The 14,300-nt window shown below is 35.1% G+C and overlaps 1 protein-coding gene across 2 annotated transcripts in view; it reads right to left on the bottom strand.

Moving 5' to 3' along the window:
- The window catches only part of LOC149792625 (uncharacterized), a 31,666-nt gene extending 19,800 nt beyond the window's left edge, over window positions 1-11,866 (bottom strand). The window contains exons 1-2 of one of the 2 annotated variants that reach the window (XM_089971258.1): window positions 10,838-11,866; window positions 3,261-3,392 (exon numbers count right to left, since the gene is read on the bottom strand). In XM_089971258.1, coding sequence (XP_089827384.1) covers window positions 3,261-3,392; window positions 10,838-11,126 — 421 coding nt within the window. In that variant the 5' untranslated portion in view covers window positions 11,127-11,866. The remainder of the gene's footprint in view (window positions 1-3,260; window positions 3,393-10,837) is intronic. The other variant, XM_089971259.1, reaches the window with a different exon arrangement.
- Between the last annotated feature and the right edge of the window lie 2,434 nt (window positions 11,867-14,300).

The raw sequence follows: 14,300 nt of genomic DNA, 5'->3' as shown, positions 1-14,300 counted from the left end.
TTTATGCTTAAAATGCCTACAAAATCTCTATATGTGCATCTATCCAGGCGTTCTTCCCAGGATTTTTACAGTGGTAAACCCACAAGCAGTGTAGTGTTGTTATCGCAAAAACAGTTAATTTTGTCAACAATATTGAAACCAATATTACATACAATTACTCCAGCAAGACCGAAATGGAAGGGCTTTTCACTCTGCTGCCCACTGTGTGCCATTCTACAGCCCTATATTGATGGTTTTTTGTCTGTTTCTACTCCACATGATATGAAATTCTACATTTTATCATCGGTATCTGGTCTTTTATCATAAACAATGTCTGTTCTGATCATTATTTTGTCCCTTACATCATCAAAATTTTCCGTTTTGCTAAAAATGTCCATCTCGCTCGCCATTTTGAAACAAATAACTAGATTGATATCTATCATATGGCTTCGTGCAAGAAAACGATATTCACATAACAGAGAAGTGCTCTTTGAAAAGGTTCAACATAGCCTTGTATAAGTAGGTTTCACGGAGTCGTACAACCTTTAAAAGGTGAAATAGAGCAATTAGAGTGTAAAGACAACATTATTTAACGTGAAATGTGGCAATGGACACGTAGTGGAAACAGTGTAGCTGAGGTTTTTGTTTGGTTTGGTTTGGTGTTTCACGGTAAAGCAACATAGAAAGGTTGTTTCGTGCCGAAGCTATTGAAGTAGAGTGCCTTACCCGGGAACACACCTCGGTAGCTAACACGTGCTTATCTAATGGTAGCATTCAATTCCGCACGTGCATGAGCTACATGGTTGTACTACAACACTACAACATCTAGTCCTTGGCGGGGGGGGGGGGGGGAATAACGTATTCACTGATGTAAGACAGCTTACATCAAACGTATGCCATATCATCTTCAAGGAACTTATATAATTAAAAAAAACACACACAGAGCAACAACCGAAAAGTTGAGATTGTTGAAATAAGGAATTACTTCATAATGTGAAGTTTAGAATTAGATAGAATGCTAGGAAAAGTGAAATTTATGGTGAATCATTATGGTGTTTCTTGTTTGCAAATCAACCATAACTATTTTGTAATGTATTAGGTGGCTTTAATTGCTCGCTGGTACCCAGCCAAACTGACCAGCCAGTATCATAGGCCTGTAACTAATGATAGGGATATCTCCCATCAATTGGTGCATTACCGTTATAAAAACAAATGTGATATCATCGCATTACGGCTATTTTGGAAAATCCACCTGAATTCCAGTAATTTAATTTTAGCAGTTACACGTCAGCTGTGAGCATGATGGGTCAAAACTACGAAATTAGTGTACGTTCTTCAAAGACGGCAGTTATCTGCAGACTTGGAAGTTGTGAAGCAGTAGTCGACATTTCCTGCGCAACTTGAACTAACATAATAGCATATTTTCAACATATTATGACGTTATTCATTATATAGATGCGGCATACCGGTTTGGACTCTGAAGAGGATCGAATGTGATGATAATCAACTAACCACTACATAAAAACTTAAAGCAAAAATCTAATTAAGAAATTAATTCTTATTGAAATGGAAGCATAATAAGTCAACGAAAACATGAGGTAGCACTTGTAATAAGATAAATTGTTAACTGGTAATAGGTTAAATTTGTAACTGGTAATGGGGCAAGGTTGTAACTGGTAATTGGTAAATATAGAACTGGTAATGGAGTAAATTTGTAAATGGTAATGGTGTAAATTTGTAACTGGAGATGGGGTAAATGTATAACTGGTAATGGAGTAAATTTGTAACTAGTAATGGGGTAAATTTGAAACTGGTAAATGGGGTAATTTTCTGATCAGGAGACATCATTACTTTATCTTCTCGGTCCTCATTCATTATTTACGGTAGTAACAGGAGGGCATTATTTCAAGCTGAATGCATATGGGTTTTTTAAAGTACAGAAACACGTTTGTGAGAGTTGGACTTAAGTTTAAGTTTTGGACTGAAGTTTACATGAACGGTTGCTATGGTTTGTTGGGGGTGGGAGTGTTTTATTATATTTTGCTCTTATGTTTACTACAGCTGTCCTAGTAAGTGATCTTTAGGGAAATCGGTCCAGTAATGGTCCACTTTCCTTTTAATTAAAGTAATATCTGGAACACAGTATCATTACCTTATATGGGCATTATCTCCAGTTGTGCATAAATTAATTATGAGACTGAGGATCATAAATTTCGGGGATGATCATGAGTCCAGACAAGAGACATGGTGTGACTTTAATGGGGTAATCACATAATAATCAGCTTTGTTGTGTCAATACTTTCATTGGTTATGTTTCCCCATTCCTGATAAGTTTGAAAATGTGTGCATTGTAATAGTTATGGAGTTCTATTTTCATAACTTTAAAAGTGAGATGGTACATTTTTAGGCTGCTGCCTTTGCCGATATCAGTGCAGTTCGACCTTAATGCAGATTTACAGTTCTTCGGATTTTTATTTCATACATGAAAATGATTGATGTTAATGTTATCCCTGGATCAAAAATATACTCGGAGTGAAGTATGACTAAAAGTTAACTCTCCTGAAAGTCTTCCACCCTAGTCTTCTGTATGAATCTATAGAAAAAGCAATTATGAGTATGCACACAACACGTTTTCATGTGACTGAAAGTTATAGCTAGGAATTAGTCTTATTTATTTGCGCATATTTAAAGAGGAGGAGGATTGTCGGACTGTATACCCTCCAATTAAATGAATGGAAAGACGTCTTCATTTTGATGTTTTGTTGGAGTTATTTTTCATTCTGTTATTGAATTACAGCGATAACGTTTATATATTATTTACTGGGTTTTCCTACTGAAATTAACTGTACAACTTGCATTTTGTTCCTAAATTAATTAATTACATCAAATTAGTTGTTTTGCTTCTTTATTGAACAAATAGACACAGCCTAATTTTATATCAATTTTTAAACAAAAAAATAGAATTAGAAAAGATCATTTACATATTAGTTAATAGAACACTAATTAATCACCTTGAATATGAATATATATATATATATATATATATATATATATATATATATATATATATATATATATATATATATAGTGTGTGTGTGTGTGTGTGTGTGTGTGTGTGTGTTTAAACACCCAAACGAAGAAAATGTTGGCATTTAACCTTGAAAGACCTCAATTCCAAATAGAATAATAAATAACAATTTATTCGTTTTTCATCAACTTCATGTTCACTTAACTTTTCACTAGCATTGTCGTCCATTAATAAGAATGAACATTCATTATACCTGGATAGGTCCTGTGAGGTAAAGTGTCATTCAGGCAGTCGACAGCTTTGACAGGTCCTCCATATTGGCGTGAATCCAGAATCATCGCTGTCGTGAGGTCCTCGTTGTTACAGTTGTCAAAAAGGTCGTAACCTGTAGCAAGAAAAAGCATAAGAAAAATATCGCATACTAGAAGGGGATACCCTAGAGCAGGGGTCTCAAACACGCGGCCCGCCAAGCCGTATCCTGTGGCCCCCAAAATGATTGGCGTTACAAGGAGTCGTGAGAGATAAAAAAGGTGGTGCGGCCCTTGGGCCATCGAAAATGCCCTCGTGCGGCTCTCAGGGTGGTTTGAGTTCGAGACCCATGCTCTAGATGCATGCAAAACTCGGCGATCCAGCGAATCACTACCAAAATGAAAGCAATTCTGGATACAGTATATATATATATATATATATATATATATATATATATATATATATATATATATATATATATATATATATATATATATATAAACGGTTAGAACTGTTAACATCGTCAACATACATCGGTATAAGTCCTAATTTGCTGCTATAACTGATGTTAATAAACACTTTGTCACGGCTCAGGAACTCGGATGGTGGAGGATGACAATGGCATACGGAACTCTAACTTGTATCTACAAACAGCTCTACCTGAAATGTATTAGGGAAGGAGTGATGCGGAAAAATGCCCTCTCTACATCTGCTACAAGGGGTGGTGGTGGTCGTGGTGGTGTTTTTACCTCACTATATAAGTCCATACATTCTAGATGTTTAACGAAATAACTGCAGTTTTTCAAATGTTCTATTATATTGGACGAGCCCAGAAGGGGTGAGCTTAATATAACAAAAGGAGTTGAAAAACTGTATAAAAAATATATTTTCCATGCAGTTAAAAGGTATGGATATATTATATCTGATTTAACCAATCGTACATTATTTTAAAAATGTTAAATATGCATTTTTGTCAATGCTAGATGAACATTACCATTTTGATTTGTTTGTCGCAATTTACTGCCCCTGAAATACAACGGAAAAATTCCAATGTGTACTATCTTACTGCCCTGAAGGAAAAATATCACCTCATCATTCTTAACGTCCATTAAGGCGATTCATTAATCACATGACCATGTGACCCAGTTCAGTCGACTCTTAACCGCGGGGAAAATGACATCCTAATGTTTAAGTTGCATTAGCTGTTTGAATCACATGACCAAGTAGCCCAGATCAATATTGCGTCTACACCGTGGGTAAATGTTGCAGAGACGTTTAAAAGTTTTCGAGTTTCAGTATCTGGAATGGAGGTGAAGATAAGTATGTGAGCCAGATTCTGGACAAAGTAGAAAACAACACGACATGGGATACAGACAAAGTAGACGATATAACGTTATCTCGTATAGGCAACATTTTCAACGATTTTAAAAATGTGAAGGATTTTGCCTTGATACAAGCCAAGGAAACGTACCGTGTAACAGATATCCAAACTAAACACTTTCAAACACTACTGTATTGTTCCTATATATATTTCTTCATGTGATATATGGTTGCTGATTGGTGGGTTACTTGTAACCAAAACGAAACACAAAAATTATAGTTCTAGTACAGAACACACAGTAACTTTAAATTCTTCTTAAAAATTTGTGTTGCTAATAAATACTGCAAAATTAGCGTCTAATTTACCTGTAGACTACACTTGTAAGATACTCGAACTATTTTGAATTTGATAATTTTGGGCATTTTCAAATAAGATGCTCTTAGATGTCGAATTTACAAGATCCCAAAATATTTTGTACTTTAATTTATTTTACAGATTTGATCCAACGTTTCTTTTTTATTTCTGTACACTTATTTATAGTTTGTCTGAATCATCCAAAAGCTGTATAAAATACCTTTATAAATGTTCTCCTAAACTTGTGTAAAAGAGTGTATTTCATCGTTTTCAAACCTATGCATTCCAAATTATACCACGACGATTGAAGAATATTTGATTTCCTGTAATCTACTTTAACACGATTAGCTGCATTATATAATATGTTTACGAGGATGTCAAGAGCCTGTTCTGCATCATTTGTGATTGTGTTAAAATAATCATTAAAAAACTATTCGTGACTCTATTAGCAGTTTTTTTAAATGAGTCACATATAAATTAGTTGAATTTTCATTCCACTTGTGCATTTTCATTCCACGTAAAACTAAATTATGGTTTTGTAACTAAATTCATATTATCCGGAGCAGCATTATTTTATTTGGGAACGTCCGGTACATCTAGGATATACAACGTCCGGTACATCTAGGATAGATATCGTCCGGTAAATTAAGAATAGACAACAGTGTGAAACCACTTGAAGTTATTCTGCAAATGTGATAAATCCAACATACAATTAAGAACTGTACTTTTACGACATACAGTTTAACGACATCTGTAAAGCGAGCATGAGTTTGCCTAATAACCTTTTCAGGTATGAGTGACTTTATTTGGTGTGAAAGTTTGTGCACATGCTAGCTATATACATGTGGGAACCCGTGTAGAGAGTAGTAAAGGACTCACTCTACTAATTCAGCGTTCTTGATAGACCTATGGAAACATATTGACATCAAAACTTCAATAACTTTACATATCTGAGTACTTATATTTGTCAGCATAGACATATCCGTGATGCAGACTTCTTTGTAGAGGAAACCATATAAGCCGCGGCATATTTTGGACCTACATGTGCTTGAAACGTGTTTTTAATTCGCACCAAAGAGTGATGTACTAATTTCAGTAATGAATTTTCCAAACTCAAGTCCATAAAAAGACTGGAATTTCATCTAAAGAAACATCGTCTCTATGTTTTGTTCAATTACAACACAGATCAACTCTCAAAAGATTCCTTATACGTCATTATCAACCAATCCTGGCCAGTCAAAAACATTTATACTGATTCAACTAATTCATATATACACATGGGTTTCTGTACCGAACAATGAAGATGTAAAATTGTATACAATCTGGCAGTGCCTGCAAAGCCTGGTTAGTGTCTATGAATAAGACTGGTGGAGTTCATTTCTACTTAGAACAATATTTGTCTGCTTCATATTTGTAGATGACGTTCATATCAACCAAGGCTCATGACCTAGAGTGAGACCTTCCAAAATCAAAGAGTCAAATGCGATGGGGGTATGGGGTGTGTGGCTAATAACCAAAACAGCTTCAGGCAGCAACCCAACCACAATAATGTCAGAATGGCTAGTCCTCGTGGCATCCTGGCCTCAAGGGTAGGCAGGCCCAGTCATAGCCAATTGAGCCCTAATAAAATCTTTATTCAACCATGGACTTAGGTTCGTGTATCGGCGTTATTTTTGGATACATGAATATTTCGCTCATCCATTCACTAATAGGAAAATACATTTGCATTTTTAGAAAATGATATAGCTAAATCGAAAGGGAAATACACATATCATAAATATATACTTGCTTGCGATTTTAACGCGGTTACCAGTACAGAACCTGATTTTATAAAACAGTATGATGCTAATGTTGAGTCATTTATTGATTATCTTGCAAACCAAGAGCAACGGAAGATGAACCATTTTAATGAGAAACACTACTTCATTCGTGCAAAATTACTGGACTTAGAATTTTTGTAATAGCAATTGTGGGGCAGATACAGACGTCGGAAAATAAACATGTAATAAAGACAATTCGGCTACTACGATATGCTTTAGCTGATCAACCAATTTTTAATTACATATCATTTTTATGATAGAATCAATACTTATGACAATAGTAGTCTGCACTACATACTTCGACAGCTATGATAAGAAGGGCATGTCAGACTATTCCATTGTTTCTCGGCATGGGTAAGTACAAATGGTGCAAAGCAAAAGGACTACAATTGGTAGAGTCATTTGCAACTTTATTTGCACAAAAATCAGAAAATATAACAAACAGTTGTTTGACAGGATCGTTTGAAGAAAGCATTGAAATTTTAAATAATGTAAGAAATGATAGTCAATGTTGCAAGACCGGAAAATGGCGTTAATAGTGTTAGCAGAAATTCGAAATCCGAGCCATGGTTTGACAAAGATTGTAAATTTTTAATAATCTCACTGCTTTAAAGATGCTCGGTATATTTCGGCTTAACACAATATCTGAATTACTTTAAGATTATACGTTTCATTGTAATGCTTTTAAAGCGATATGCAGAAGTGAAAAAAAAAAGTATAAAAGTGAGCGAAAAGATACAATCATGCATGTTTTTATAACAAATTTTATATAAAAAAAAAACAGTTTTGGCGGTTACTAATGCGGCCTGGGACTATTGTAAATACCAAAAATACTAAAAATATGTGAATGATTTTGTGAAGTCTAATAATTGTTTGCGCAATGTCCAACTGGAATAAGGCACGGGTGTGTTCTGTCTCCAGTACTGTTTGCTTTCTTTCTAAGTGATCATCAGAGTAATATGACCGTTGAGTCATTTGTGGATCGCTTGTCATAATAGAAGTGTTTATATATTTGTATGCCGATGATTTATTACTGTTCTTAGACACGGTGTTTTAGCTCCAGAAGAAACTTTAATACATTGAGTAGGTTTTGCTTTCTATGGAAACTAAATTATCGGTAAACCTTAAGAAGAAAAAACCACAAACCGTTGCATTCCTTAGGGGAGGCTATATACGTAGAAATGGTACCATGGGCCAAGAGAAATTACAACTGAAACATACTCTATGGGCTGTATATTCTCCTAAAATAATTATTAGAACATGTATCAGAAAACTTTGACCTGTCGAGCAGCAAAACTACACACAAACTAGAAAGCGGTTTATCTAAAATTGGCAGATTACATTAACATACCCTGCTTCACATGTTTGACACAAGCATTTGTCTTTTTAAAACTATGAATTCGAAATACGAGGCTTCCATGAAGAACCTGATACAGAAAAGATGCACATTAGTAAATTTATACTGGGTCGGTCAAAAAACACACCATGTGCTTTTGTTTATCATGAATAGCCGTTAATAAGTGACAACTGCCCTAACCAAACATTACAAAATCCATATTTTGATAATATATTTTAATTCATTTGACATAAAATGCACTTGAAAAACATTCGATATTTTCGAATTCCCAAGCATTTTTTCGGATTTTAAATATGACAAAAAGCAGAGTTCCAAGACAATATTAAAATGTCCAATTGAAATGAGACGAAAACTGTAATTGTTTGGCAAATGAATTAAAATATATTATTAAAATATGGATTTTGTAATGTTTGGTTAAGGCAGTTGTCACTTAATAACGGCTATTTATAGAAGTGTTTACACTGTCAGGAAAAGATGTGTTCACGCAAGAACTGACTGATGAGATTAATGGAATAGATTGATTACGTTCTTATATGTATATTAAAAGTAAATATTTAGATGACCTAAGATAGTCGTAGTTAGGTAACCTAAAGTGTTGGTTAAGAACAAGAACTTTACCGATTGAAGCAAATACAAGAAGGTATACATATATACGCTGTAAAGATAGAATATGTCTGATATGCAACAGAGAGATAGAAAACGAAAATCATTTATTTTGACATGTCCTATTTATGACGGACTAAGGAGAAAGTAAATACCCTTGAATATTTATAGAAATCCAAACATTCAAAACTTCTACTCGTATATACATATGTGTAATCTGTTAGTGTCAAATTTAGCTAAGTTCGTTTGTTAAACGGTGAAACTGTCCTGATAGGTAACTAGGTATGTAATACGACATGTTTACTAGGTATGTATGAAGACAGGTAACTAGGTATGTATGAAGACAGGTAACTAGGTATGTGTGAAGACAGGTAACTAGGTATGTGTGAAGACAGGTAACTAGGTATGTATGAAGACAGGTAACTAGGTATGTATGAAGACAGGTAACTAGGTATGTGTGAAGACAGGTAACTAGGTATGTATGAAAACGTAACTAGGTATGTGTGAAGACAGGTAACTAGGTATGTGTGAAGACAGGTAACTAGGTATGTATGAAGACAGGTAACTAGGTATGTGTGAAGACAGGTAACTAGGTATGTGTGAAGACAGGTAATTAGGTATGTATGAAGACAGGTAACTAGGTATGTATGAAGACAGGTAACTAGGTATGTGTGAAGACAGGTAATTAGGTATGTATGAAAACGTAACTAGGTATGTGTGAAGACAGGTAACTAGGTATGTGTGAAGACAGGTAACTAGGTATGTATGAAGACAGGTAACTAGGTATGTGTGAAGACAGGTAACTAGGTATGTGTGAAGACAGGTAACTAGGTATGTATGAAGACACGTAACTAGGTATGTATGAAGACACGTAACTAGGTATGTATGAAGACAGGTAACTAGGTATGTATGAAGACAGGTAACTAGGTATGCATAAAACAAGACAGCCATAGATACAGACTCCATATTAAGGCTTTATCTAGGAATACCAGCAGGAATGAATAGTCAGGAGTTACAAAGTCGAAAGTAATAGTAATTATGCACCGTGTACATAATGTATCACATATTAAATTTTGTGTATGTTCGAGCCGATTTCCAATGAATATATTTTGCCAATATTAAGAACATTTATAGATACATAAAACCTTCCTTTAAGTTAATATATCATGTAGATTTCTAAACACAGTAATTGAAATCAAAATGAAAAATATGATATTCCAATCATAGTCAATGACTAGCGATTATCTAATCGTCACTTCCATGCAAGAATAAGAGAATAAATGCTGGCTTATCTTTCAAGGTTGTTTTTCAGTTCTTAAATTTACAAAAGATACAAACTTACAAAAGATAGTTAAATTAATTAAAGACGTACTGATCAAAAGAGCATTAAACAAACGGTGATAAGAAGATGTTTAATGGCAGCGGATTAATCATACAACATTCGTCATCAGTATCTAAATTAATAAACAGAGATAACAACACTATTTTCGTTACGTTTTCACTTAAAAACATTATAATTAATACAAGACCCACAAGTCAGCGGAATATAGTCGTATGATATTGTACAATGCGCAGTTTCCAGATTCTTTGCTCTCCAGTTCTTGCCTTTAAAATTTACTGTTGCATCACTTGTCGGTTGAAAGGAAAGTACATGCTGCCCTTTCTTAAAGCTAATATTAAATTATCAAAATTATGAATTATACAAACACAACCAATGATAATATGGTATGTACGACATAAATGAAATGCGTTTCGGTGTTTTCAATGTGTTCCAGTGTTTCAGAGCTTTTTTGGTGTTTCTAGGCACCCTCAATGGTTCTTATACGAAAAACAATATTTTAAAAAAGGTTCTTCTTCAAAATAAAATAGTAATAGTCTCTCCTGCACCGTAAGTTTCCTCCTATTGGGCAGATTTAGCACTACTTATTAGCCTGTCAGCCTCGGACGCAGAAGGTCGCGGGTTAGAACCCTGGCCGAGTCATACCAAAGACTTATAAAATTGGTATTAGCAGCTCAGCATTAAGAGGTTCGTGTTAGGATTGGTGGGTGTATAAGTGCATCTCACAATGCAAATAATGGTGAATATATTGAATCTATGAACGAAATTATTTTTAAAATTTACATACCAAACTGGATACCTGGGACGAATGACTCGTTGTTACTTCCTTTTGTGTTCAGTAGAGAGGTTATCCAGTCAACAGCTACGGCCAATGAAAACTGAGATGCCGATATTTTGCCACAGCGACCAGCCGCTGCCTCGTGTATCCCTAGATAAACGGCGATCGTTACATCACCAGGACGACTGTATCGCATACTCCTGCAATAATCTATTACGGATGCACTTGCACGATTCCCGTTAAAAAGATATGTTAATAGTTGGGGCAACAACAACACGACCAAATTTCCTGGCATCATGAATATCCCGACTTCGAAAATTGTAGAGGCAATGGCTATTGCTTTTTTGATTAACGACGCTCATAACGACGCTCATAGCACTGGTTCAAAAATTCAGTGGAACTGCGATCACATTTCCTGTGTCCTGTCTTTGATCTCATCACATTGTAGCTTGTGTTTTTGTTTCCGATCCTATTTTATCATGATGCACACGTTATGTAATGGTCCAGTTATGACAGCTAAGCGTAAAAAGTAGAGAAATAAATTAAATTCCACAAAATATCCGGACGCTTCTCAGATAACGGGACTTACAATATCCACCTGATAAAACTCGAAGTCCTTCTGTTTTGTCTATAGGTCTTAAACAGATAAGAAACCCTGCGTACAAATGACAGCATAACAAATATACTCCCATGAAAGAAGCTTGATTGTTATACTTACTATACGTAAGCATACATTCTCTGACGCATGCTCATTCGCATTCATTTTTCAATCAAGTGCGTGCTTGTCATAACTAAATAACTATTTAGTTCCTTGTTGTCACTTTCGTCGAGACTGATTTAGAAAATTTAGGCTTTACCACTTACTTTTACCAGCAAAAAATGTATACAAAAAAAACAACAAAAAACAATCTTTGTCACATTGTAGAATCCTTTGAGATATCTGCCAATTCCATCCCTTGCCACCATGATTTAAAAGACCTTGTTGCGTAACATGGTCAGCAGATGTGGTTAATGCACAACCATGCATATCATTTTTATGGTGATATATGAATATCAGCTTGTGGTGAAATATAGAGATCATTTTACTACATGAAGTCGAGCGAGACCTGACGTCAATTGCCGCAAGGAACGAAGGATAGGCTTTTGTGTATACCATATGTCAAGAAATGTTGGTAGCTGCCGTTACAGCATAATTACTGATATATGAAGTACTCTGCATATTGGATATTAACTTCTTTCACATTAAACAATGTGTTGTAAACATTTGCATACCTACTTGTATAGCACTGTTGAGTGATTCCTAAAACTGTTATCAAAATTTGACAAACGATAAAAAAAGGCATAATTAAGTGAATTTGTACTTCTTAGGTAGTCAGAAATGTCCAGGTGTCAGAGCTCATAATACGAAGACAATAACAAACAAGGGATAGAAGGGTTGGACAAAAAAGCAGTAGTTGGGTTCGACTAACAAGTGGTAGAGGGTTTGATCATCTGCAATGGGATCAACAATAAATAATACTGAATTGACAGTTATCGATAGCTCAGAGGGAGGTCAGCATGCGGTAAACCAGTAGGAATTTAAAATATCGGAATGAATTTCTCAAGCCACTTAATTAATAACTCGAAAAACAGTGATTTCTGGCGTTCTCTCTCTCTCTCTCTCTCTCTGCGCAGGGGAAGAGAAACAAGAACGTTTGATTGTATTAAATGTCTTATATATTTTAAAGTCTTTCATTTTTAAAAATGCCAAAGACAATACTTATCATATCGATCAAATTACAGAGACAAGTAAATAAGTAGATAACGGTTCTAATTTCAAGAGAAATTCTTAGTTTAAATAATATTTATTTCCTGAAACATAAGTATCTGATGTATAAAAGTCAGCTCAGGCCCGTGAAACAAGCGCGTTGCTCTAACATAGCGGTACATACATTCTCCTTTAAAATATATGAACTACACGAACCATAAGCTGCATGCACAAATTGCAATCAACTTATTATCACGCTCACAATTTTTGTTTTCCCCGAAACATACCTATTTCCTGAATAACTAAATTGACATTATACATGACTCCACGTGTAAACAGGGCCGGCCTTAGGCCGATTGGACCGATTTAACCCAATCGGGACCCGCGCTTACAGGGGCCCTGCGCGATAGTAATTTTTACAAATATATCTTTAGAGAGAAAGTAACTTTAAACCGATGGAAGAAATTTTTAACTTCAATATCATATAAAACTTGTTTAAAAGTTTATTTCCTAATGCCGTGCTCACAGGGGACCCTGCGTGTAAATTCAGGGGCCCCACAGAAATGATCCAAATCAGGTCACGCGTTTGCTATTACAGGTAATCTGCAGTATGCTACTTGAATGGCCTTTTGCACAGTATATAGAATTTAAATGTTAATAGCTCTACTGCAGGCCTGATGTTTCATATTACAAGGAAAAGGTGAGGCGTAAAAGTTTAGTAATTTATTTGAAAATAATTATTGGCATTCGAATCCATCTCCATTTTAATCAACTAGGTATGTTACTAGAATTTACAAGTATTGTTTACATTTATTTTTGCATGCATCATATTTTAATGAATTTTGTTTAGGTGTTATTGACATGAAGATAGATGGTACATGCAAGTAACACACACACACAGACATATATATATATATATATGCATGCATGTATATATATATATATATATATATATATATATATATATATATATATATATATATATATAATTTTCTATTAATATTGTCACAGACCCCGTCCCGACTCACGTGCAGGTGCAACACGCACACTCTTTCTCACCAATTAGCTTTATTGCCTGATATAACTGTCAAGTAGTCATAGAAAGTGTGTTCCAGGGTAATATTTGTCTCCGGCAATGGGTTGTGTTGCTACGTTCGCCTTAAAAATACGTTGACTACACATTTACTTTGTGCCGTCAACGAGTTTTCTAGTTTTCGTCCACTAGCCGTTACCCAGACAAGTACGTCTTTGCTAAATATTAGTATGTGTCTTTCTTTCAAAGGTTGAGTTATTGTTGATTGAATACAACTGTCGGAGAATTTTATCCCAGTGGACTTACTGATGAGAATCACAACGTTGTAGTAGAATCAATTCTTGGGTATTTTTACGCTTGACGGCGAGTCTGCAACTGGGTATTTGTGCGTGCTATTGCGATCCGGAAAAGATTACTCAAAACGATACAGACTCGAGCACCTTTAAGATGTGAGGTCAAGATCGGTCAAAGCCATCCACGTCAGGAAATAAAACAATTCGACCATTTGCTACGCAGGCTGTTTTTTTTTTCTTTCTCTTCTTCACTGTTTAACATGTTGTTGAATGGCCTATATACACTTACTTTACACATTAGTGATGGCATCTGAGCGACCATTAAATCTACATGTAGTTTCGTTGCTGCGTCAGCATCATCAACGTAGTCATTAATAAAGGCAACCGACACACCATATT

This window comes from Sinohyriopsis cumingii, chromosome 9, assembly GCF_028554795.1.
Source record: "Sinohyriopsis cumingii isolate HCF-2022 chromosome 9, ASM2855479v2, whole genome shotgun sequence".
NCBI classification, from domain to species: domain Eukaryota; kingdom Metazoa; phylum Mollusca; class Bivalvia; order Unionida; family Unionidae; genus Sinohyriopsis; species Sinohyriopsis cumingii.
Note: the sequence above shows the minus strand (reverse complement) of the source record. Positions and strands in the feature narration are given on the sequence as shown.